The sequence below is a fragment of the Carcharodon carcharias genome, chromosome 5 (genome assembly GCF_017639515.1).
Source record: "Carcharodon carcharias isolate sCarCar2 chromosome 5, sCarCar2.pri, whole genome shotgun sequence".
Lineage (NCBI taxonomy): Eukaryota > Metazoa > Chordata > Chondrichthyes > Lamniformes > Lamnidae > Carcharodon > Carcharodon carcharias.
Window position 1 is genome coordinate 21009214 of NC_054471.1, and position 25899 is coordinate 21035112.

General features: G+C 47.0%; 1 protein-coding gene across 1 annotated transcript in view; it reads left to right on the plus strand.

The window, feature by feature from the left end:
- The window catches only part of LOC121278122 (29 kDa ribonucleoprotein, chloroplastic-like), a 55081-nt gene extending 29460 nt beyond the window's left edge, over positions 1-25621 (plus strand). The window contains exon 2 of the mRNA XM_041188210.1: positions 24550-25621. Coding sequence (XP_041044144.1) covers positions 24550-25028 — 479 coding nt within the window. The 3' untranslated portion in view covers positions 25029-25621. The remainder of the gene's footprint in view (positions 1-24549) is intronic.
- Positions 25622-25899: the final 278 nt, after the last annotated feature.

Here is a 25899-nt window from a genome sequence, read left to right on the forward strand (position 1 = left end):
AAGAGGCTAGAATTGGAAAAACACAGATAACTTGCAAGATTGTAGGGCTGGAAGAATTTTAGCACATTTGGATAGGCTTCCCCTCTGGATGTTTGTGACTTACTCAAAATGAAGGCAGATTTGTGTGGGATCCTCCATAGGTGGCATCATGCTTTACATACGAACATACAAATTAGGAGCAGGAGTATGCCATTCAACCCCTCAAGCTTGCTCTGCCATTTGATAAGATCATGGCTGATCTCCATTTTCCTGTCTGCCCTCCATAACACTTGACTCCCTTGCTTAACAAGAATCTTTTCAACTCAACCTTGAGTATATTCAATGACTCTGCTGCCACTGCTCTCTGAGCTTAGCTGAACTTACGATGCCACGTGACCACACGTTTTGTGAAGTTCAACAACAATTTGCATTAGATATAGAAAAAATGTTCCAAGGTGCTTCAGGGAGACATAGGCCTGAATTTTTCAGTTGGCAGGTGGGCTCGGCAGGGGCGGTCGCGGAGCCGCCTGCCGCCCGCGATCGGCTCCGCATCGCCATTTTGCGTGGGCGTGCCAATTAAGGCCCATCCAGCGTAAGATGCAAGCTGTAACGCTCAGCACGACCTGTGCAGGTGGGGGGAGGAGGGAGTCAGGGCCAGTGCTCTTTCACGCATGCACACAGAAGAGTGCTTTAATCTCCCTGAGGTACAGAGCTGCCTCAAGGAGATTGAATCGCCATTGAAATAATTAAATAAATGGGGAAAAGATTTAATTAAACATGTCCCCTCATGTAACTGTGTCACATGAGATGGGACATGTTCTTATATTTCACAAAACTTTTTTATTTGATTCATAAAAGCTTTAGGAAACCTCATCTCGCTCATGGATGAGGTTTCCTAAAAAACGAAAAGGCACTTGGCCTTTTCGCCTGCCTTAATGTTGGACAGGCAGCATTAACAATTACACTAATTAATTTGTTAATGGCCTTAATAGGCCTATCAGTTTTCGGCAGGTGCGCAGCCGATTCCAGTGCGTGCCCGCCAAACGAAACATCGCGAGACAAAGCGATGACATTGGGACGCACGCCCACCGTCATCGCACATCATTTTACACACTGGCATGTCAGGCCCGCCCCCACACGCCAACTGAAAAATTCAGGCCATAAGGAAAAAGCCAAAGAAGAAAATATTAGGAGTGGTGACCAAAAGCTTGGTTGAAGAGTTTGTTTTTAAGGAGAATTTTTCCAAAAATTAAGTGATGGAGAAGCTGTGTGGTTTACAAATGGAGTCCCAGAGGTTGAGGTTTAGGTAGCTGAGGACACAGCAGCCAATGGTGAGACAAAAAGTTGTAGCTTGGAGAATAAATACATAAGAGCCTGAGTTAGAGGAGCAGAGAGTCAGATAGTGTTGTATGGTTGGAGTAGGTTACAGAGACAGGAAGGGGTGAGGTCATGTGCATGAACTCAACTGCTCTATGATTGAAACATTTGAATTGCAATGGCCTGAATGGACACTCCTCTGCTTTGAAATTAAGTAAGCCTCAGCTTCAGACAAAAAAATCTAACTCTTTTCAATCAGCTTGTAGATCTCATTAACTTTGTATTCAGCTATTTCAAACCCATTCCTGTAGCATTTTAAAATTTTATTCTTAGGGGTTTCAATTTTTCCTGCTTGCCAATTTTTGGTGCTGCTGAATATGGGTGTATGGACGAATGGACAAAATAATAATCTAGTCGATAATGAGGACAGTAACAAACTTCAGGAGGACACAGACAGACTAGTAAAATAGGCAGAAAAATGGCAGATGAAATTTAGTGAAGTGATACATTTTGGTAGGAAGAATGAAGAGAGGCAATATAAACTAGATGGTATGATTTTAAATGGGGTGCAGGAACAGTGAAGAGCTAGGGGCGTATGAAGGTGGTAGGACAAGTTAAGAAGGCTGCTAAAAAAGCATATAAGATCCTTGGCTGTATTAATAGAGGCATAGAATACAAAAGCAAAAATGTTATACTGACCCTTAATTATGAAGTACAGGTTGGGCATCAGTTCGACTATTATGCATCCTGGGACATACAAGGATATCTCTGGCATTGCTTTTGCTCATCTCTAGGTAAGAGCACCACCGGCAACACACCCACGGTCAGGCCAATGCTCACTGTTGCAGTGTTCTATGTTTACCAGCTCCTTGACTTTATCAAGGCCCCGCTGCTTCTTGCTGCTTAAGCTCTTGCTCTTGCTGGCCCTGTGCCAACATGTGATGGGCATTCCTTCTCCTCATTTGGATGAGAGCCATTACCAAGACAGGGTTGCCTGTAGCCTGCATCATCAGTGCTTCAGTGGATGTGTGAATAAATTGAAGTGATAAATTTAATGGCCAGAATTTTGACGTCAACGTGCGGGGGCGGGCCCGAAACGTAAAATGACGTGTGGTGTCGTTGGGCATGCGTCCCAATGTCACCGTGCGCCATTGCGGATATTTTAGTGGGCGGGATTGCTCTGAGCTCTGATGCATGCCCACTGTTAATTAACAGACCACTTAAGGCCCTTGAGGCATTAATAAATGGCGATTTTTCAGAGCCCATTCAATCTTCAGAGCGTTGCACGGGTGCAACGAGCAGGCCGGTAGGCTACATTTTTAAAAACCTCATCCACGGGCAGGATATGAGAGGTGAATGGGCTCACAAGTGGTATTTAGTAGACATTTAATTTTTAAACTTACTCCTACTTGTTTGTGTGAACAGGAGAACTTCAAATCTCTTCACAGCGGCTTGCACAGGAATAACAGGCTTCAAGTCAGGACTCTGGAGTAAACATCATTCTTGGGGCCTTGCTGGTTTCAGGCAGCTTTCCCTTACCCTGGGAATGGGAGTTGGGCTCTCCACTGGAGGCACCTCCTCTGAGGAAGAAGAGAGGGCCAGAAGGGGGAGGAGGCCAGGAGTCCATATTCAGCCTCCAGGGAAGCCACCTTTGGGAGGACAGGCGCAGGCACATGGGGCACAGGACCAACAGGAAGTGCAAGGCAGAAGGGACTGCAGAAGACACCACTATCCTGCTGCCTTGGTTTACAGACAGCGAAGCAGCTACCTCAATATGTCTGAGGTGCAGTGCCAAAAGAGGCCCCGTCTCTCAAGGGAGACAGTGACCTCCATTTGTCAGATGATAGGCCCTGAGATCAGCACCAACTGTTTGGGTGGACACCCCATGCGAGTGGTGTTGATGGTCACGGCTGCCCTCAACTTCTATGCCTCCAGCTCTATCCAGGGGCCGGTGGGTGATCTTTGCAGAGTCTCCCAGTCAGCTGTCCATAGTTGTGTCAAGCAGGTGACAGATGCTCTGTTCAGGCGTGTATTAACTTTCATTCACTACCACTGGGACGAGGCAAGCCAGAGGCTTCGCAGCAATTGCTGGCTTCCCCTGCGTCCAGGTGCAATCGATTACACACCTGTGGCCATCAAGGCACCAGTGAGTGAGCCGGGTGCCTTCATCAACAGGAAGGGATTCCACTCCATGAACGTCCAGATAGTGTGTGACCACAGGATGCAGATTCTGCAAGTCTGTGCAAGGTACCCAGGAAGCACCCATGGCGCATACATCCTCAGACACTCCCAGATGCCGAGGCTGTTCAGTGCTCCAGCCCGGCTGGATAGATGGCTGCTGGGTGACAAGGGCTATCCCTTCAAAAAGTGGCTCATGACATCCCTCCGCCATCTGAGAACAGAGGCTGAGCAGCGGTACAACAGAAGCCATGCCTCCACAGGGCTGTGGTAGAGAGAACCATTGGCCCACCTGCGTAAAATGGCAGCACAGACCCAATCGTGGGCGACGATAGGCTCCGCATCCACCCCCGCCTGTTCCCAACAGGCAGAAAATTCTGCCCAATGAGTCTGTTCCTTTACTGGTTTCCCTCCATCTCAAAACCAGCAGGCAAGTGCTAAACCCTTCATCTGACCTCTGTCTAGACATGGCATCCCACCCCACTCCTTCCAGGTAAAGGACATCCTGGAGGACCAGAGATGGGTTTTCCTCCCATTCATACATGAATACATATGGAGACATTACTCTTTGACTAGAATGATGAGAGCAATGTGCAAGAGCCCTCATGCAGACACTTTCCCACTTGTCTCCACCACCCTCAAATCTCTGTAGAGAGACCATTGCCTGAGCAGCATAGAAAGACTAACTTCATGATCCCTTCTCAGCCATGACCATTCACGCAGGAAGATAGAGGTTTGGAGTCACGAGTTGGCTGCCCTCCACCAGCCATGCCCTTTGGAGGCATCCTCCTCCCTTCATCCCTGCCTCTGACTGCAGCTAATGGCAAATGGCACAGAATGAACAGCAGCTCCACACCTCGCTGGGATTTCAATGTTAAGAGACCCATGAGTCAGGAACAAACCTGCAGCAATGGGGGCTTCACCATTGAGAGGAAAACACAACTGAGCATCTTTGACATCTAAAACAAAAACAAATATAAAAATACATGGAAAAACTCAGCAGGTCTGGCAGTATCTGCGGAGAGGAATACAGTTAATGTTTCGAGTCCGTATGACTCTTCAACAGACTCTTCTGTTGAAGAGTCATACGGACTCAAAACATTAACTGTATTCCTCTCCGCAGATGCTGCCAGACCTGCTGAGTTTTTCCAGTTATTTTTATTTTTGTTTTTGTTTTGCATTTCCAGCATCTGCAGTTTTTTGCTTTTATCTTTGACATCTAGTTGCCTCAATTATTAGGGTGTTCCTTTAGTCAGCCACATATGCTGCCCTTGACCTCCACCCTTGCAAAAAAGACCCTCCTCCCACCTCGAGGGATCTCACTGACTGATTAACTGCATGGTCAAGGTCAGTTTGGAAAAATGGTTCAAACTCACTCCAGCACCTTCTACCCTCCCCCTATCGCCACTTCCTCCCATCACCATAGACCCACCCAATATCACCATTCCTCCTTCACCCTGTCATCCTTGAACCTCCCCCCCGCTACATTGGATCCTATCACAATCCACCTCCACATGCCTTTTCCCCCTTCAGAGCCATCCCCATGCCCACCCTGAACCTGCCCCCTCCCATTAACCAAGCCATTTGTCTTGTCTCTCTCTGTGACCCACCCGATGAGACTTTCACCTACCAGATTCTTACCCTGGACCTGCCACTCAACCCCATCCCACTCCCCCCTTTGACTGTGACTGTTCACCAGTACCCTGAGTTTTTCCCCCAGGACCCCACCGTCGACACCACTAACCCCACTGTCTAAGACATTCCCAAGCCCCCTTCCCCAGACATTCTCCCCCCGCTTCCCCTGACATTGCCTCCCACCAGTTCCCCGGGCACTCTCCCCACCCTTCCCCCATAAGCTTGCCTCCCCTATCCAGCCTTTGCTTCACCCTTCCATTACTATCCCTACCTCCAGCCTTCACCTGCCTCCCTTGTACAGCCTTGGCGCAGCGATTGCTAACGACACTCAATATGAGTGAAGTTACATGAAGAAGGAGAAAGCAACATCTATGGATCTGAAAATCATGGAAGAAGTGAAGTTCACCACTTATATACAGTCATAAAACTGTACGTTCTGAATTCTTTCTGGTGGGGAACTTAATTTGGAGGAGGAGCTTAATTCCGGTAAAGTGGCCTTTCAATTAATATGCATGTGATGCTAATGCATACAAATGGGGTTCCCAACGAAGTTTGTTGGAAGCTCAACCTGCCTTGAAAGTCAGGGGAACAAAATTCTAACAGTTTATCCTGCTGTCAGGAAACAGATTTTTTGCCTCCCTCCAAATTAAGTGCCCCAAACTGCCATGATTCCCGCTGTTGGTGGGAGCAGAAAATTCCACCTTCTGATTTTACTCTGTTTAGGCCATCGTATTAGTGATGCCTTTCTTTCAGGAAGGCCACATGTAGAATGCATGCTTGCAGAGCATTTGATTTTGTTGAAAACATTGGGTTAATCTTGGTGCTGCCTTAATGGTCCTCCTATTGAAGAGATCATTTGTAGTTCACAGGCTTCACAGCACAAAGGTTATATAGAATAACATCATTTACAGCATAGAAACAGGCCATTCAGCCCAACCAATCCATGCTGGTGATTATGCTGCTCACAAACCTCCTTCAACTCAATTGTATCTCATCCCATCAGCATATCCTCTATTCCTTTCTTTTTCATGTGTTTATCCAGCTTCCCCTTAAATGCATTTATGCTATTCACCTCAGTTACCTCTTATGCTGGCAAATTCCAAATTCTCACCACTCTCTGGGTAAAGAGGTTTTTTTCTGAATTCCCTATTGGATTTATGAGTGATTGACAGCCTTCCATCTGTGAGAGATGATGGAAATGCAGCCTCAGAACATTGGTGAAGTGAGATGAGATCATCTGCTGCACTTTTTTTGATGGCTGAACAAGCCAATTCTGGAAAGGCAAAATCTGCCACAAGTGCCACACATCAGGTTGTCCCTTGGTGTGGGATGATCTCTGCTGATGCCTTGTTTGCAGGGTTGGCATCTGCTTTGGAGCTTCTGAAATCACATGTCATCATGGTGGTGAATTCCTCCCCAGAGCTGGTGTCACCATTTGCATCAATCATCAATTAGAGTTTCCCACTTGTTTGATATTGAGGGATTTCATCCTTAAATTGGAGCTTTAGGCATCCTGCTGTTCTCTTGGCATGGGCTACCTCACCATATAGCATATCCTTGGAGATAAGAGCATTTTCAATCGTGTGCACATGTCCAAGCCAGTGAAACCTTCTTTGGTTGGTTAGCGCTAACATCTTGGCATGTTTGCTTTAAAAAGGATTGCTTCACTGGTGACTTTGTCTTTGCATGTGATGCTGAAGATGCTTCCTAGACACTGGAGTTGAAAGTTATTGAGCATTTTTTCTTGGTGTAAGTTGTCTGAGCTTCGCTGCAATACGCCAGTTTGTTGAGGTTACAGGCCCTGTATACAGGCCTTTTGGTCCTGTGGGTCAGTTGTTTTTGCATGCTTGTTAGTTGGCAGTTGATGGCTGCCTTTCCAATGTGTGTGCTGAGCTCCTCATCAAGGGGCAGATTGCCTGTCACTGTAGATCCAAGATGGCGGAATTTGCTGATTGCTTCCAGTGATGTATTGTTGAGTCTCATCAGAGGCAGAGACACAACACCTCGTACCATAACTACAGTTTTATTGACATTGATGGTGAGGGAGAACATGATAGAGGCATAGAATAGAGAATCTGTGAGTCTTTGGAGTTGGTCTGTTTGGGCAACTAGTGCAGCATCACCAGCATACAGAAGTTCTCTGATCAGAACATGCTGCATTTTATTATTATGAATCTATTTGTGACTATTTTATATTTATGACCCTAGGTTAGAGCTGGCCTGGTAAACTGAGTTATGAGGTCAAGTCTTACGGGGGCCTCAGCCTCTCTGTTTAGATGCTGCAGTTGTACAGAACTTGGCCAGACTCTGCAATTTTGAAGGGTCATGAGGACTCGAAACGTCAACTCTTTTCTTCTCCACCGATGCTGCCAGACCTGCTGAGTTTTTCCAGGTAATTCTGTTTTTGTTCTGCAATTTGGAGTACTTAATTTAGTTTTAGGCATTGAACTTCAAGAATTATATATTTGCCTTGGATTTGAGCATCATAGATTCACCAGAATTAGTCTGCACAGTTACAGCACATTGGTGTCAATGCAATTCACACAGGGTCTTAAAGGAAGTGGCAGTGGAGATAGTGGCTATAATATTCCAAAATTCCCTGGATTCTAGAAAGGTTCCAGTGGATTGGAAAAATGCTAATATAACGCCCTTATTCAAAAAGGTTGGGGGGAGGCAGAAAGTAAGAAGCTATAGACCAGTTAGTTTAATGTCTGTTGTTGGGAAATTGTTGAAATCCATTATCAAGGAAGTAGTAATGGGGCATTTGGAAAGTCAAAATGCAATCCATCAGAGTCAGCATGGTTTTATGAAGAATAAATCATGTTTGACCAATTTGCTAGAGTTCTTTGAAGATGTGACAAGCAAAGTGGTAATGGGGATCCTGTAGATGTAGTATCTATCTAGACTTCCAGAAGGCCTTTGATAAGGTGCCGCACAAAAGATTAATACACAAGATAAGATCATACGGAGTTAAAGGTAATATATTAGCTTGGATAGAGGATTGGCTAACCAACAAAAAGCAGAGAGTCAGGATAAATGGGTCTTTTGCTGGATGGCAAGCTGTAACTAGTAGGGTGCCACAGGGTTCAGTCCTTGGGTCCCAACTATTTACAATCTATATTAGTGACTTGGATTCGGGGATAGAAGGTACTATAGCTAAATTTGCAGATGACACCAAAATAGGTGGCAGTAAATTGTAATGAAGAAATAAGAAATTTACAAATGGATTTGGACAGGTTAGGTGAATGGGCCAAAATTTGGTAGATGGAGTTTAACATGGATAAGTGTGAGGTTATCCATTTTGGTCTGAAGAATAAAAAGGCGATTTATTATTTAAATGGAGAGAAACTTCAGAATGCTTCAGTGCAGAGGGATCTGGGTGTCCTTGAGCATGAATCACTGAAAGCTAGTATACGGGTACAGCAGGTAATAAGGAAAGCAAATGGAATTTTGGCATTTATTGCAAAAGGAATAGAGTATAAAAATAGGGATGTGTTGTTGCAACTCTACAAGGTATTGGTGAGACTGCACCTGGAGCCTGTGCACAGTTTTGGTCCCCTTACTTGAGGAAGGATGTAGTTGCATTGGAGGCAGTTCAGAAGAGGTTCACTAGATTGATTCCAGAGATGCGGGGCTTGTCTTATGAGGTGAGATTGAGCAGTTTAGACCTATACTCATTAGAGTTTAGAAGGATGAGAGGAGATCTAATTGAGGTATATGAGATGCTAAAGGGGATAGACAAAGTAGACGTGGAGCGGATGTTTCCCCTTGTGGGGCATTCTAGAAAGAGAGGTCATAGGGGTGGTAGATTTAAATCAGGGATGAGGAAGAATTACTTTTTTCAAAGGATCATGAATCTGTGGAATTCACTACCTCAGTACAGTGGATGCTGGGATGCTGAATAAATTTAAGGAGGAGATAGACAGATTTTTAAAAGGTTATGGGGAGAGGGCGGGAAATTGGAGTTGAGGCCAAAATTAGATCAGCCATGATCGTATTGAATGGCGGGGCAGGCTCAAGGGGCTGAATTGCCTACTCCTGCTCCTAGTTCTTATGTTCTTATGTACCATAAGCACTGGATGGTAAAATTACCAACCACCCTGCAAGTATTCTGTCCCCGCAGGCAACAGTTATTCATTTGAATAATGACCCTATTTTCTGATCATCAAATTGGAATAACATAACTATTATGTTTAAAGTTACAGTGGCAACAGATGTTGACCAGTTCACAATTCAAAAGAGCAACATTCTGTGACACATGCAGTGTCAACCTCTTTCAAATGACTAGCAAACATGTCTTCAAAGTTATTCTAAATGCAGATGCTGGAAATCTGAAACAAAAACAGAAAAGGCTGGAAAAATTCAGCAGGTCTGACAGCATCTTTTTTTCATTCACAGGATGTGGGCTTCGCTGGCTGGGCCAGCACTTATTGTCCATCCCTAGTTGCCCTTGAGAAGGCGGTGGTGAGCTGGCTTCTTGAACCACTGCAGTCCATGTGGTGTTAGGGATTTTGACCCAGCGACAGTGAAGGAACAGTGATATATTTCCAAGTCAGAATGACTTGGAGGGAAACTTCCAGGTGGTGGTGTTCCCACTTATCTGCTGCCCTTGTCCTTCTGGATGGTAGTGGTCATGGGTTTGGAAGGTGCTGTCTAAGGAGCCTTGGTGAATTCCTGCAGTGCATCTGAAGAAGGGTCATACGGACTCGAAACATTAACTCTGTTTCTCTCCCCACAGGTGCTGTCAGACCTGCTGAGTTTTCCAGCATTTTCTATTCAAAGTTAATTTATTCCTTTAAATCTACAACTTTAACATTCAGAACCCTTAAACATTGGGTACAGAAGAATAATAAAGGTAATCACACATTAACGTAACGCAAAAAGCTTTAAATACATTGTGAGCAGCACCATTATAATAGATAAATGCAGAACTTAAAACAGCCTTCTGTTTTATAAGACGAGGGTTTGCACTGTGATGGTCAACTCTGTTCAACATCGTCTGGTGTGGCTCAGGAGCCTCAGGGCTGGCATGGCAGGTCTCTGCTGCATTTGCTACAGAGGCAGACAGTGGACTGAAAAGGTGCAGGATTTGCTTGCCTCTGTTACCTCTGGGTCCTCTTCTCCGTCAGCTGAGCTTTTTGTTTCTGCTCATCTCTTTCAATGCCCCTTCAGTCAGCCTGCAGACATAGACAAGTTGCTGGAATTGGTAGACAAGTGGTATGATGTTTGATGCAGAAAAGCATGAAGTGATTCATTTTAGTAGGAAGAACACAGCAAGACAATATAAAATAAAAGGTACAACTCTAAAGGGGGTGCAGGAAAAGAGGGACCCGGGTGTTTATGTGCATAAGGCATTGAAAATGGCAGGGCAGATTGAGAGAGTGGTTAATAAAGCATGCAGTATTCTAGGCTTTATTAATAGAGGCATAGAGTACAAGAACAAGGAGATTATGTTGAACTTGTATAAGACACTAGTTCGGCCTTAGCTGGAGTATTGTATCCAGTTCTGGGCACTGCACTTTAGGAAAGGTGTGAAGCAATGGAGGGAGTGCAGAAAAGATTCATGAAATTTGTTCAAGGGATGAGGAACTTCAGTTATGAAGATTGATTGTAGAAGTTGGGACTGTTTACCTCGGAGAAGAGAAGGTTGAGAAGAGATTTGATAGAGGTATTCAAGATCAAGGATTGTATCAAATTGAAAGAAACACTGCACAAATGTGCAAAGATTCATGGTCGGACAGAAGATTGGTCAAATTTTCAGAACTAGCAAAGAATGACTAAAACAAAGGGCTGAATTTTGCCCTTGATAGACAGGCAGGCCCAACCAACTCGGCGGCGGGTGGGCAGCCGATCACCGCCGCCGAAACAGGCCGCGCCACCATTTTGCGCGGGCGGGCCAATTAAGGCCCGCCCAGCGGGTTTGCGACTCCCGTGGACAATGGGAAAATTGAATCGGTGGCGGGCATGTTCAGACTGCCAGTTCCAATGGGGAAGTGGCAGTCTGTATAAAGAGAGGCCAGGCAGCCTCCTTGAGGCAGTTCACCATGGCCACTCATATGGAAGGACATGGTTTGAGGGCAGAGGAGGAGGAGGGGAACAGGCTGCAGATAGGCCAGCGGGGGGGCCACTGTGCCCCTCGGTTCTCAGATGCCTGCCTTGCTGTCCTCCTCCAGGAGGTGTCCAACCATCGAGATGTTTTGTTTCCAGAGGATGGGAGGAGGAGGAGGGCCTCCCACATCACTAGGCAGGTGTGGCAGGAGGTGGTGGTGGCTGTAAGCTCCCATGATGATGTGCGGCGCACCGGAACACAGTGCCACAAGCGCTTCAATGATTTGTTGCGCTCTGGAAGGTTGAGTACCATGTCAGCCTTGGCCATTTGACCCAGCAGATAGCCTTAACCTTTGAGGCCCCCCCCCCCCCCCCGCCACGTCTTAGTGCCGTTACTGCATGCCCAATTTGGCGCACGCTGGGTGGGCAAACAGATAGTGACCATGCTTACATCAGCCTTAGTGGTTGAGGAGAAGATGGGTTCTCCCCACAGCATATGTTGGTGTTTGTCGCATTTAAATAGTCTGGGGGCAACCTGCAGGAAAGGCAGCTAGACACATACTCAGAACTCCAACACATGACTTATTGATGGTGATGAGATGGTAGAAGGGGAGCCTCAAGGTGTCATGGCCAAGAGCCATCTGCTGGCCTCGGCTCTGCACCTAGTTGTGCCTCCTTGCCATGGGCGCTAAGACCCATGTGTTATTCAAAGTGATGGACGCCACATGTGTCCAACGTATCCATTGGGGGAGGGGGTTGGAACCAGCTGTACTATCTTCTGGGGACTGAACACCAGTAGTGTGGACAGGAACCGCTGGAGGCCTCAGATGGGCCACTGTGGTTGGGGTGCAGCATGCACGTGCAGAGTACATGAGCGATCAGCCCCAATAAATGCTCTTTTCTGTCCTGCAGACAAAAACAGAGAACAATATGAGGGAGCGGCAGTGGACTGGTGGTGGGCACGCCGTGTTGTAGCGCCTCACCGCCTATGAGGAGCAGGTCATGGAGCTGGGAAGGAGGCAGGTAGCCAGGGCGGCAGGTGTTGGCGAGGCTGGGGTGCAGCAGCCAGGTACTTGAGGGCCACAGTCCCATCCACTCTGTCTCCCCATCACTCAAAGCACTGATGGTTGCTGCAATCGTTAATACTGCAACACTGCTCATTCACAGACTGATACAGTCAGACTTGTCAGTCATACACAAAGGTCCCTCGGCCCCTTGAGGATGTGCATCTCTAGCACATTCCAAAGTCGCCTTATCCCATTTGTGACCACTATCCCCATGGCCTAACATGCCATGGCATCGCTGCTGCACATCCAAAGACTTATTGCATCTTAGGAGGGTTTGTACCTCCACTACCCTTTCAGCCAGTGCGTCCCACATTACTCTGTCCAAAAGGTCCTCAGCACCTCACCTGTCAACCTCATGGCACTCAATTTAAATGAATGGCACCACGTTAGTCATCCCTGCACCAAGGAGAAATGTTGTCTTGTGTCCACCCGTTCTATGCCCCTCATGACGGTATGAAGGTCAATAATGTGACCTGTCAATCTCCTGTGCTCCACAGCAAATGTCGCAAGTATGCAATGTTTCCTCATCACTGCAACTCTCCAGGCCAGTATGCATCCTGGTCAGGAACCTCTGCACTCTCCCCACTCCAATGGCATCCCTCCCATGAAGTGCAGGTCACAACTGGACGCAGAAGTGTAGATATGGCCTTGACAGCGTTTTCTGCACTTGCAACATGACCTCCCTTTTCCAAATTCTATTTTTCAGCTAATAAAGGCAAGTCTGGCTTTGACCTTGTTAACAGCCTTATGTTCCCGTTCTGCTACCCTAACGGGTCTGCCCAGCAAGGTCCCTGTAATCGTCATGACTTCCCAAGGTCCTACCATTACTCATATATTCCCATACCTTGCTTGTCTTGCCCAAGTGCTTAACCTCACACTTATCCACATAACATTCCATGTGGCATTCCTTAGGCCATCTGACCAGACTGTCTGTATGCGCGTGTAATGTTTGGGTCTCCTCTTGACTATTTACCACCCCACCAATGTTCTTCTCCTTAGGTTCTTGAAGGGTGAGCGAGTTATGAGGCTGGGGGGGAAAAGGATGAAAGGTGTTACTTACTGACTGAATGCTAACTGATGCACTGTCCTTGTTGTCAATTTCAGCATCCCCACTGTATGGCCACCCCAACACGTCCAGAGCACCCCCTCCACACCTGAGGGCCAAGACTTGCAACTTGTGGCACATCATTTCAGCCAGCCAGGCACCAGCGCAGCGACAAACGTGGGGAATCGGTGGGGAATCTAACATTGGCTAGTGTCCCGGGGCACAGTGGAGAGGGCAGTTCACAATCGCTGGAGGAGATGGCACGGACAGAGAGTGCCGATGGCGCCAGGAGGACTGTAGGGGACCAGGCACAAGCTGAGTCCAGCAGTGATGATGTGCCTCTGGAAATGTCACCAATGCAGCAGCTACAGGACAAGCAGCAGGATGCGCGGGAGCATCTGGCAGGGTTGCTTGAGGGTGTGCTTCAGTTGGTCTCTGTGGTGGAGGAGTCCAGGCAGAGTGTCAGTGAAGGCTTGAACCTCAGGACACAGCTTCAGGCTTCCTCCACTGAGAGATTGGCGACTCTCATGGAGAGGGGCTTCGATCGGATTGAGGCTCTTCTGATTGGGTTACACTCTGACCTGCAAGCCCTCACAGCCATAATGGCCACAGATGGTCATTGGCAAAGTGGGAGATGTTCTGGGCACCAAGTATCGCCTCTCGGTGCCCATCCATCTGCAGTGAGCAGCGAGGTCCAATGTGACCTCACGTTGGTGCAGCAGCTGCCTGTCGTCACTGCGAGCTCCTCTCAGGGCACTCTGGATGAGGGCAGCAGCTCCTCCGCCCCTCTGCTAGTGACCGTTGCATCCGTTGAGGCTGCGACAACTGGGGAGGTCCCAGTTCTGGAACTGGCCACTCCCTCCCAGGCGGGGCCATCACAGGCTTCACGGGCCAGAGGACGCCCGCCAAGGTCATCAATGCCAACAGGACAGCAGAGTCAGCAGGCTGTTTCACAAGCCACTCTGAGCGATGGCACGGCACCTAGACGTAGCACCCGCAAATGAAAGCTTAAGGCACTCCATGGGTATGTCACTGGTGATTTTGTGTTGGCCCTAGATTAGGGAAAAAATACTTATGTATGTCAGAGTGACGTTTGTGTTTTATTTTGGACCGAATAAAGTCCATTTTTTTGACCATGGCTGAGGGTGTTTCCTTTGTGCTGCATTTGTATGTTTCACAGACATCTCATGAGTGTTTGAGTGAACATTGATGTTTCTGTACTAAGCCCTTAGTTGCAGCTGATGAGGTGGAAGTTGTAGCACTGAAGTGCCAGGCAATGCTGCTGCTGCTGAACCATATGTGTGGAGCTAGCTGAAGGTTCATTGGATTAAAGTGTCCCGGGTGTCCCTGCCACGTTGGTGTAGTAGCGGGTCAGCGTGCTGCCCCTTATCATTGCCCTGTGCTTTCTCATCCTCTGAGCCATTGCTGGATTCATCATGTGCATCCTCATCCAGTGCGTCAAGGTCTTCATCGTCAACTGCATCCCACCTTTCCAGCACAAGATTGTGCAGAGCACAGCACGCTACCATTATCACAGCGATGCGATCTGGGGGGTACTGGAGTGCACCCACTGAGCGGTCCAGGCAACGGAAGCACATCTTGAGAAGACCGATGGCTCCCTCCACCACAGCACTTGTGGTGCCGTGGCTCCTATAGAAGTGCTCCTCAGCTTCTGTTCTTGGATGGCGGAGAGGCGTCACGAGCCACCTTCTGACAGAATAGCCCTTCTCACCCAGCAGCCAACCATCCAGCCGAGCCGGAGTACTGAAGAGCGCCGGCACCTGGGAGTGTCTGAGGATGTAGGCATCGTGGGAACTGCATGGGTACCTAGCACAGACTTGTAGAATCAGCATCCTGTGATCACACACTATCCGCACGTTCATGGAGTGGAAGCCCTTCCTGTTGACAAATGCACTGGGCTCACCTGCTGGAACCCAGATGGCCACTTGTGTACAGTCTATTGCACCCTGGACACGGGGGAAGCCAGCAATGGCTGCGAAGCCTCGGGCTCGCTGTGCCTGATTTGCCTGTTCGCAGCGGAAGTGGATGAAGGTCAATGCCCGTCTGAGCAGAGCATCTGTAACCTGCTTGGTACAAATGTGGACAGCTGATTGGGAGACACCACAAAGATCACCCACCAAGCCCTGGAAGGAGCCTGAGGCATAGAAAAGGAGGGCAACTGTGACCTTCAGAGTCGCTGGCATGGGGTGTCCACCCACACAGTCAGGGGAGGTCTTAGGGCCAATCATCTGACAGATATAGTTGACTATCTCCCTTCAAAGATGGAGCCTCCTTCACACTGCACCTCAGTTATATTGAGGTAGCTGCTTCGCCGCCTGTATACCCTGGCAGCAGGATATTTGGTGTCTTCTGCGGCCCCTTCCACCTTGGACAACCTCTTGGCCCTGCGCCCCTTGTGCCTGCACCTGGCCTCCCAAAAGTGGCTCCCCTGGAGGCTGATTGTCCAGTCCTGGCCTCCTCCTTATTCTATCCCTTCCTTTCTCAGAGGAGCTGCCTCCAGTGGAGATGTCAGAACCCATACCCAGGCTAAATGGAGGCCTCCGGAAAGCTGCAGGCCTGATTAAGCTTCCTATCTGCAGACTGGTGAGCTGAAGTTTCAAAGTACAGAGTAAGCTATTGGAAATTGATCTGAACTGCTAACAATCACACAGGCAAGTTTAAAACACTTTCTGCATTAAATACTTCAGAAAAAACATGAACAACCCTGCCGAGCCGAAGTTCACATGGGTTCCTCAAAATCGGCTTCAATTGCCGAGTTAAGGGCCTTAACAAGGCCTTTAATTAATAGCGGGCACGCATTGCGCTGCATGGTGCGCCCACCCACCTAAATATCACGATGCCCCGCGCTGACGTCGGGACACTCACGCGATGTCAGTGTGTGGCATTTTAAACGCTGATGTGCAGGTTCCGCCACCCACGCATCAGCCATAAAATTCAGCCCAAAGAGGGAGAAAGAATAGAATGAGAATAAGCTAGCCAGTAAATTAAGAACAATAATTATTTCTACAAGTATTTAAATAGGAAAAGAGTAACTAAAGCTAACGTTGGTCCACTAGAGAGTGAGACTGGGGAATTGATAATGGAAAACAAAGAAATGGTAGGGGCAATGAACAGGTATTTTGTGTCTGTCTTCACTGTAGAAGACTAAGAAAACTTCCCAAAGATATTTGAAAATCAAGACATGAACAGGACGAAGGAACTTAAAACAATCACCATCACTAAGCAAAAGATGCTGGGAAAACTATTAAATCTAAAGGCTGACAAGTCCCCATGACCAGATAACTTGCATTCTGGCAGCATTGGCGGAGAAGAAATGTGTTGATGTTTCGAGTCCTCAGTTGAGTTTTTCCAGGTAATTCTGTTTTTGTTTTGGATTTCCAGCATCCGCAGTTTTTTGTTTTTATGGCTTGCATTCTAGTGTCTTAAAAGAAATGGCTGCAGAGATAATAGATGCAACAGTTATAATCTTCCAAAATCCCTTAAATTCTGGAAGGGTCCCAGCAGATTGGAAAATTGCTAATTTGTTCATGAAAGGAGGGAGACAGAAATCACAGAATCACACAGTGCAGAAGAGGCCCTTCGGACTATCGATTCTGCACTGACACGAGAAACACCTGACCTACCTACCTAACCCCATTTACCAACAGTTGGCCCATAGCCTTGAATGTTATGACATGCCAAGTGCTCATCCAGGTACTTTTTAAAGGATGTGAGGCAATCTACCTCCACCACCCTCCCAGGCAGCGCATTCCAGACCGTAACCACTCTCTGGGTAAAAAAGTTTTTCCTCACGTCCCCCCTAAACCTCCTTCCCCTCACCTTAAACCTGTGTCTCCTCGTGACTGACCCTTCAACTAAGGGGAACAGCTGCTCCCTATCCAGCCTGTCCGTGCCCCTCATAATCTTGTACACCTCGATCAGGTCACCCCTCAGTTTTCTCTGCTCCAGTGAAAACAACCCAACTCTATCCAACCTCTCTTCATAACTTAAATGTTTCATCCCAGGCAATATCCTGGTGAATCTCCTCTGCAACCCCTGCAGTGCAATCACATCCTTCCTATGATGTGGCGACCAGAACTGCACACAGTAATCCAGCTGTGGCCTCACCAAGGTTCTATACAACTCCAACATGACCTCGCTTCTTTTGTAATCTATGTCTCAATTGACAAAGGCAAGTATCCCATATGCCTTTTTCACCACCCCACTAACATGCCCCTCCGCCTTCAGAGATCTATGGACACACGCCAAGGTCCGTTTGTTCCTCAGAACTTCCTAGTGTCATGCCATTCATTGAATACTTCCTTGTCAAATTGCTTCTTCCAAAGTGTATCACCTCACACTTTTCAGGGTTAAATTCCATCTGCCACTTATCTACCCATTTGACCATCTTCCTGTAGCCCAAGACACTCAGCCTCACAGTTAACCACCTGGCCAATCTTTGTGTCATCCGCAAACTTACTAATCCTGCCCCCCACATAGTCATCTATGTCATTTATATAAATGACGAATAATAGGGGACCCAGCACAGATCCCTGTGGTACACCACTGGACACGGGCTTCCAGTCACTAAAGCATCCTTCTGTCATCACACTCTGTCTCCTACAACTAAGCCAATTTTGAATCCACCTTATCAAATTACCCCGTATCCCATGTGCATTTGCCTTCTTTGTAAGTCTCCCATGTGGGACCTTGTCAAAGGCTTTGCTGAAATCCATATAAACTACATCAACTGCACTACCCTCATCTACACACCTGGTCATCTCCTCAAAAAATTCCACCAAATTTGTTAGGCATGACCTCCCTCTGACAAAGCCATGCTGACTATCTCTGATCAAACCTTGCCTCTCCCAGTGGAGATAGATTCTCTCCTTTAGAATTTTCTCCAATAGTTTCCCTACCATTGACATGAGACTCTGGTCTGTAGTTCCCTGGCTTATCTCTACAACCCTTCTTAAATAGCGGAACCACATTAGCTGTTCTCCAGTCCTCTGGCACCTCCTCAGTGGCCATAGAGGAATTAAAAATTTGGGTCAGAGCCCCTGCGATCTCCTCCCTTGCCTCCCTCAGCAGTCTGGAACACAAATCATCTGGACCTGGAGATTTGTCCACTTTTAAGCCTGCCAACACCTCCAATACCTTGTCACTCCCTATATCAATTTGCTCAAGAACCTCGCTGTCTCTCTCCCCGAGTTCAATACTTTCATCCTCATTCCCTTTGGTGAAGACGGATGAGACGTATTCGTTCAACACTCTACCGATGTCCTCTGGCTCCACCCATAGATTGCCCCCTTGGTCCCTAATGGGCCCTACTCTTTCCCTGGTTATCCTCTTCCCATTGATATACTTATAGAATATCTTGGGATTTTCCCTACTTTTACCAGCCAGAGCTTTCTCATATCCCCTCTTTGCTCTCTTAATTGCTTTCTTAAGCTCCAGCCTGCACTTTCTGTACTCCACTAATGCTTCCCCTGATTTGCTTCCATTGTACCTGCTAAAAGCCTCTCTTTTCTTTCTCATCTTATCTTGAATATCCCTGGTCAGCCATGGTTCTCTGGGCTTGTTACTCCTTCCTGTTACCCTAGAGGGAACATGTTGAGTCTGTACCCTCCCCATTTCCTTTTTGAACACCCCCCACTGCTCATTTGTAGATTTCCCCACAAATAGCTGTTCCCAGTCTACCTTGGCCAGATCCTGCCTTGTTTTACTAAAATCTGCTCTTCCCCCCAATCCAAAACATTTTTTTGCAATTTGTCTATTCCTTTGTCCATAACAAGCTTAAATAGTACCATGTTGTGGTCGCTATCACTAAAATACTTCCCCACCACCACCTCAGCGACCTATCCGGCTTCATTCCCCAGAATTAGGTTCAGCAATGCGCCGTCCCTTGTTGGACCCTCTACATATTGACCTAAAAAGTTCTCCAGCACACATTTCAAGAAATCCACTCCATCCAAGCCCTTAACACTATGAGCAGAATTTTCTGCCTGTCAGGCGAGCGGCCCCAACCCAATCTCCGGCGGGTGCGGAGCTAATCCCCGCCAGCAAGCGGGCCGCACTGCCGTTTTATGTGGGCAGTCCAATTAAGGCCCGCCCAGTGTGGCAGGAAGCACTATGCGCTCCCTATGTGGATGGGGGGGATTCCCTAAAAGCGAGAGTGCGCTCTTTCCCGCATGCACACGAAAGAGCGCACATCTCCCTAAGGCTAAGTACAGCCTCAGGGAGATCGCCTGGACTTTGAAAAATATTAAAATTAGAAAAAAAAAATCCATCACATGTCCCCCTCATGTGATAATGTCACATGAGTTGGAACAAGTTCAAAATTTACAGAATAACTTCATTAAAATGTTTAAAACCCTGCATGAAACCTCATCCCACCACTGGACGAGGTTTCATGTTTTCTCTATTTGCCGCCGGGGCTCCTGGCCTGCCCACCAACCTTAAAGTTGGATGGGCAGGTCCTTCAATTGGTTAAATGATCCTGTCAATGGCCAATTGAAGCCGCTGATTTTGCTGCGCCCCCGCCTTCCTGAAAATTTAAATGAAGCGGGATGACATCAGGGGTTCCGCCCGATGTCATTTTACGCGTCAGTGAGCGGGCCCCACCCCCTGCTCGCCGACGGCAAAATTCTGCCCTATGTCTCTCCCAAATAATGTTGGGAAAGTTGAAATCACCTAATATACTTACCCTATTGTTACTGTTTTTACACACTTCCACAAATTGTGCACATATTTGCTCCTCAATTTCCTGCTGACTATCTGGGGGTCTATAATAAACACCTAACAATGTGGCTGCCCCTTTTTTATTCCTATGCTCTCCCTGCAAAGATTCATTCAATGCCCCCTCCCTGATACCATCTCTCCTTACTGCAGTAACTGACTCCTTAACTAATAATGCAATGCCTCCTCCTCTTTTACCCCCTCCCCTGTCTCACCTGAAGATTCTATATCCCGGAATGTTGAGCTGCCAATTCTGTTCCTCCCTCAACCACGTCTCTGTGATAGCTACAATATCACAATTCCACACGTCAATCCTCACCCTTAACTCATCCATTTTGCCTGTAATACTCCTGGCATTAAAGTAGAGGCCATCTAGCCTTGCCTTACTCCCTCGAAACTTAACACAGCTGTACTCCCTCTGACTTGATTGCTTTACTGTATTATGATGTGTCCCTTTTCTGCTAACATTCTGTGTACCCTCCCCATGCTGAATTAGTTTAAACTCCTCCCAACAGTATTAACAAACCCACCCGCAAGGATGTTAGTCCCACTCTGGTTCAGATGTAGACCATCCCGCTTGTACAGGTCCTACCTTCCCCAGAAACAGTCCCAATGATCCAGGAATCTAAAACCCTCCCTCCTGCACCAACTCTTAAGCCACGTATTCATCTGTGTATTCTCCTATTTCTGAGCTCACTAGCACATAGCACTGGGAGTAATCCAGAGATTACAACCCGAGAGGTCTTCCCTTTTAGTCTCTTGCCTAACTCCCTGAACTCTTGATGCAAGACCTCATCCCTCTTTCTACCTATGTCATTGGTAACAACATGTACCATGACCTGTGCCTTATCACCCTCCCCCTTCAGGATGCCCTGCAGCCATTCAGTGACATCCCAGACCCTGGCACCAGGGAGGCAAAACACCATCCTAGAGTCATGTTGATGGCTACAGTAGCACCTATCTGTTCCCCTGGCTATAGAATCCCTTATTACTATTGTTCTTCCTCCCCTCCTGTGCAGACAGGCTGCTTATGGTGGCAGAAGCTTGGCTCTGTCTGCACTCCCTGGAGGAACCAGCGCCCTCATCAGCCTCCAAAATGGAATACCGATTTGTGAGCGGGACCCCAGAGGACTCCTGAACTACCTTCCTGTTTCTCTTGGACTGCCTGATGGTCACCCATTCCCTTCCTTCCTCAAATCTCTTCAGCTGCAGTGTGACCACCTCTCTAAATGTGCTATCCACTATGCTTTCAGACTTGTGGATGATCCACAGTGTCCCCAGCCGCTGTTCCAGCTCTGAAACCTGAGCTTCCAGGAGCTGCAGCTGGACACACTTCCTGCACACATGCTGGTCCCGGGCACTGGAAATGTTCCCAGCTTCCCACACGGAGCAGGAGGCACACACCACGGCTTTGAGCTCTCCTGCCATGACTTATCCCTTTAAATTAAACCTTTTAAATCAATTACTCTAGGGCCCTTCTTTCCTGATCCTCGTTACTACAGAATATACAAACTATAAACTACAAAAACACCTGAAACTATAAGCGATAAAAGCAGTAAATAATTACCCGACTTTACCCAATACTTAGCAGTGATTCCTTTCACTTGTACCCACACTGCTGCAACAGGGCAAGACCACTCTCTGAAGATTTAAGAAGTTGGATAGCAAAGAAAAATGCACCTATGCACAGAATTCCCGCTGTGCACCAAATTGCCAATACCCACACTCACTCTGGCTGTGTATCACTCATGATGAGGTCTCTCCCCTACTCGTACGCAGAAAGCAGGAAACTACAGGTCAGTTAGCCTAACATTTGTCATAGGAAAATTGCTAGAATCCATTATTAAGGAGATTATAGTGGGATACTGAGAAAATCATAATTTGATCAGAGTCAGCATAGGTTTGTGAAAGGGAAATCATGCTTAACTAATTTATTAAAGATTTTTGAAGAAGTAACAAACAAGGTGGATAAAAGGGAACCTGTAGATGTGGTGTACTTGGATTTCCAGGAGGCATTTGATAACATGCCACAAGATAAGATTACATGGTGTAGCGGGTAACATATTAGCTCGGTTTGGTTAGCTAGCAGGAAGCAGAGAGTAGGGATGAATGGGTCTTTTTCCAGTTGGTAAGCTGCAACAAGTGGAGTGCCACAGAGATCAGTGCTGGGGCTTCAACTATTTACAACGTACATCAATGTTTTTGATGAAGGGACTGAATGTATGGGAGCTAAATTTGCCGATGACACCAAGATGGGTAGGAAGTTGTCAAGAGGAGGTAGACAGTAAAGGGATGGGGTCGTAAGTGAGTGGGAAAAAATTTGGTAGATGGAGCATAATGTGGCAAAGTGTGAACTTGTCCACTTTGATAAGAAGAATAGAAAATCAGTATACTATTTAAATGTAGAGACAGCAGAACTCTGATACAGAGGGACTTGGGTGTCCTGGTACATGAATCACCAAAAGTTAGTATGCAGGTACAGCAATTGATCAGGAAGGCAAATAGAATGTTGGCATTTATTGCAAGGGAAATGGAATATAAAAGTAGGGAAGTTTTAATGCAGCTGTACAGGGCCTTGATGAGCATATGTGGAATACTGTATACAGTTTGGTTTCCTCATTTGAAAAAAAGATATAATTGTTTTAGAAGCCGTTCATAAAAGGTTTACTTGACTAGGTTTAGGGGCTTATCTAATGCAAAAAGGTTGAACAAGTTGGGCCTGTATCCACTGGAGTTTAGAAAAATGAAAAGTGATCTTACTGAAACATATAAGATCCTGAGGGGATTTGATAGGATGGATATTAGGAGCGACTTGTGGGAGAGACTAGAACCAGGGGACATAGTTTAAGTATAAGAGGTCTACTGTTTAAGATGGCGATTATGAGAAGTTTTTTCTCTCAAAGGGTCATTAGTAAGTTAAATTCTCTTCCCAGAAAGCATTGGAGGCTGGGTCATTGAATTTATTCAAGGCAGAGTTTGACAGATTTTTGATAGACAAGGGAATCAAGGGTTATGGGGGTGCAGACAGCAAAGTGGAGTTGAGACTACAACCAGACCAGCCATGATCTTATTGAATGGTGGAGCAGGCCTGAAGGACTGAATGGCCTACTCCTACTCCTATCATGAGCAGATAGGGAAAAACTTCCTACTTGTGAAAGGATAGAAAACGAAAACGAAATTTAAAGTAAGTGGCAAAAGAAGCAAATGTGACATGTAGAAAAACTTTTTCATGCAGCGAGTGCTTAAGGTCTTGAATGCACTGCCTGAGAGTGTGGTGGAGGCAGGTTCAATGAAGGCATTTATCTGAAAAGGAAGAAATGCAGAGTTATGGGGAGAAGGCGGGGGAATGGCACTAGGTGAATAGAACATTCAGAGAGCCGGTGCAGACACAATGAGCTGAATGACATCTTTCTGTAACAATTCTGTGTTTTAGAGGTCACGGCCATCAGCAACTGTCTTTCAGTTGTCAATGTTAATGTCCATCCACCATCTTCATGTCTTGCTTCCAGGTGTCCACGTAATGGAGATATGGACATCCAGGACCTCGTGACCCACTGGTCAGTTCACCATACAGAAGGTCTTTAAGTACATGGCTGTCATCCATCTGGTGAATGTGGCCAAGCCAGCGCAAAATTCGTTGGCTTAGCAATGATTGTATGCTGATGGAATTTGCACGCTCCAGGACCTCTGAGCTGATGACCTTGTCTTGACAAGCAAGAGATCCTGAGGATACGTCTGTGACAGCGAAGATGCAAACTGTTCAGCTTTTTCTCCTGCTTAACGTATGTTGTCCAGCTATCAACACTGTAAAGTGCACTGAAGACACAGAACTATTAAACATTGAGTACAGAAGAACAATTAAGCAAATCACATATTAATGTTTTGATGAAAGGTCATAGATCTGAAATCTTAACTTTGTTTCTCTCCACAGATGTTGCCTGACCTGCTGAGTATTTCCAGCATTTTGTTTTTATTTCAGATTCCAGCATTTGCATTATTTTGCTTTTGTACCATAATAACACAATTCTGCAGTGACGGAAAGAGCTTTGTTAATTGCCCAATGCTGTGGGTTGCCTGACATAAGCATGGGAATTTTAAGTACTGACACTGTACCACAAATTCTGAGATTGTATAAACTTGACTTAATATTGTAGGTACGGAAAAAAGACTTAGCATGATCCAGAATAAGGAAAATCCTAGAATTTAAGTCGAGTCGTATAGGAGTGAAATCTGGGAGCACAAAGGTTGGTGGAAATGTGTAATTCTCTCGCTGTAAAGGCTTTGATGAACTGAAATGTGTAAGGCTTCTAGCATTGAAATAATGAGGTTCCAATCAGACTGCAGCTCCTAAAATGGCGGCGCAAGCTAGAGGAATAGAATGGCCGACCCTGCAACCACCCTATTGGTTAACGTCAAAAGTTAACGTCCGACCAATGGTGTGGCTTGTTGAGGAAGAGTGGGTGCGGAGATAGTATTTAAAGAGACGACAGGCGGGATGCGGCAGACAGCGTGTGGAAGAAGAGAGAGACCTTTAAGAAGGAGCTGAGCGGTTAACAGGAGCGGAGAAACTACAGCCAAACACCATGTCTGAAGAAGGAAAGTTGTTCGTCGGCGGCCTCAACTTCGAGACAGACGAGCAGTCCCTGGAAGAGGTTTTCTCCAAGTACGGGCAGATCTCTGAGGTGAGAGTGATTAAGGACAGAGACACCATGACGTCCCGCGGTTTCGGCTTCATCACTTTCGAGAACCCGGAGGACGCCAGGGACGCGCTGCAGGCGATGAACGGAAAATCCATCGACGGGCGGCAGATCCGAGTGGACCACGCCGAGAAAAAGTCGGGAGGTGGCGGCGGCTATGGTGGAGGCCGAGGCGGTGGCTACGGACGCGGGCGAGGCGGCGGCGGCGGCGGCTACGGCTCTCGGCAGTACGATTCTCGGGGCGATGGCTACTACCGGGGAGACGGCTATTCCCGGGGCCGAGGAGGCAGCAGCTACGGAGGACGCAGCTCGTACAACCAGTGACATGAGTCTTGTTCCGAGGTCCAACCTCCTCCCGTTCGGTTGCTTTCCTTTTTTTGTTTAGGGAAGAGATGGAGATCCGTTAATTTCCCAGCCTCGTGTTTTCCCAGCTAGAATATAATTGTTGGCCAATTTTCCCCCGTCCATGTTCCGGAGTGAGAGGCTGGTGGCTGCTGATCCATCTCCGCTTGTCCCAGGCCCCGTTATACCCGGCGGCGGCGGCGGCTTCCCTCCCCTCCCCCGCCAGAAACCCCACCGCTATTGTTCGGCCCAGAGTTTAATCTATTGTGACTAATAAAACCAAATCACTTAGATTGTATTTTTTTTAAGACTTATTTTCTTCGTATCAATTTGAAGGAAATGGTGTAGGAATGTATATTAGCTGGGTGGTCATTAAGCGTCCACCATTCCAATAATCACAGTGCAGAGTCGCTTTTCGTTGGTTTTTTCGAAATAAAAATGGACCTTTATGTAAGCAAACTTAAAAATCCCGCCCCTCAGGCGCGGAGAATTCATTTTATTTTTGTGAAAAGCTGTATTGATGGGAAGTTAATAACACGTTTTTTGTACGAAACATTAAAAATTACAAACGGAAATGTCTGGAAAATGGTTTTGTTTTAAAAAGATGAGTCAGGAGCCGGTTTCGCTGAAGCGGGAATGAACATGGCGGCAAATTCCGGCACTGCGGTCTCTCATTCCCGTTTCTCAATAGGTTGCTGCGCACACACAAGGTGAGGATCTTCCACAAAGACCAGAGAATTTTTTTTTACAGCGGCGGAAGGAACGCGTTGGGCGGAGACTTGATGCTTTCAGTCCCACGTTGGTCGCCACGTGGAGCGGGTGTCGGACCAGCGGCTCTTTACTTTTCTCCCCC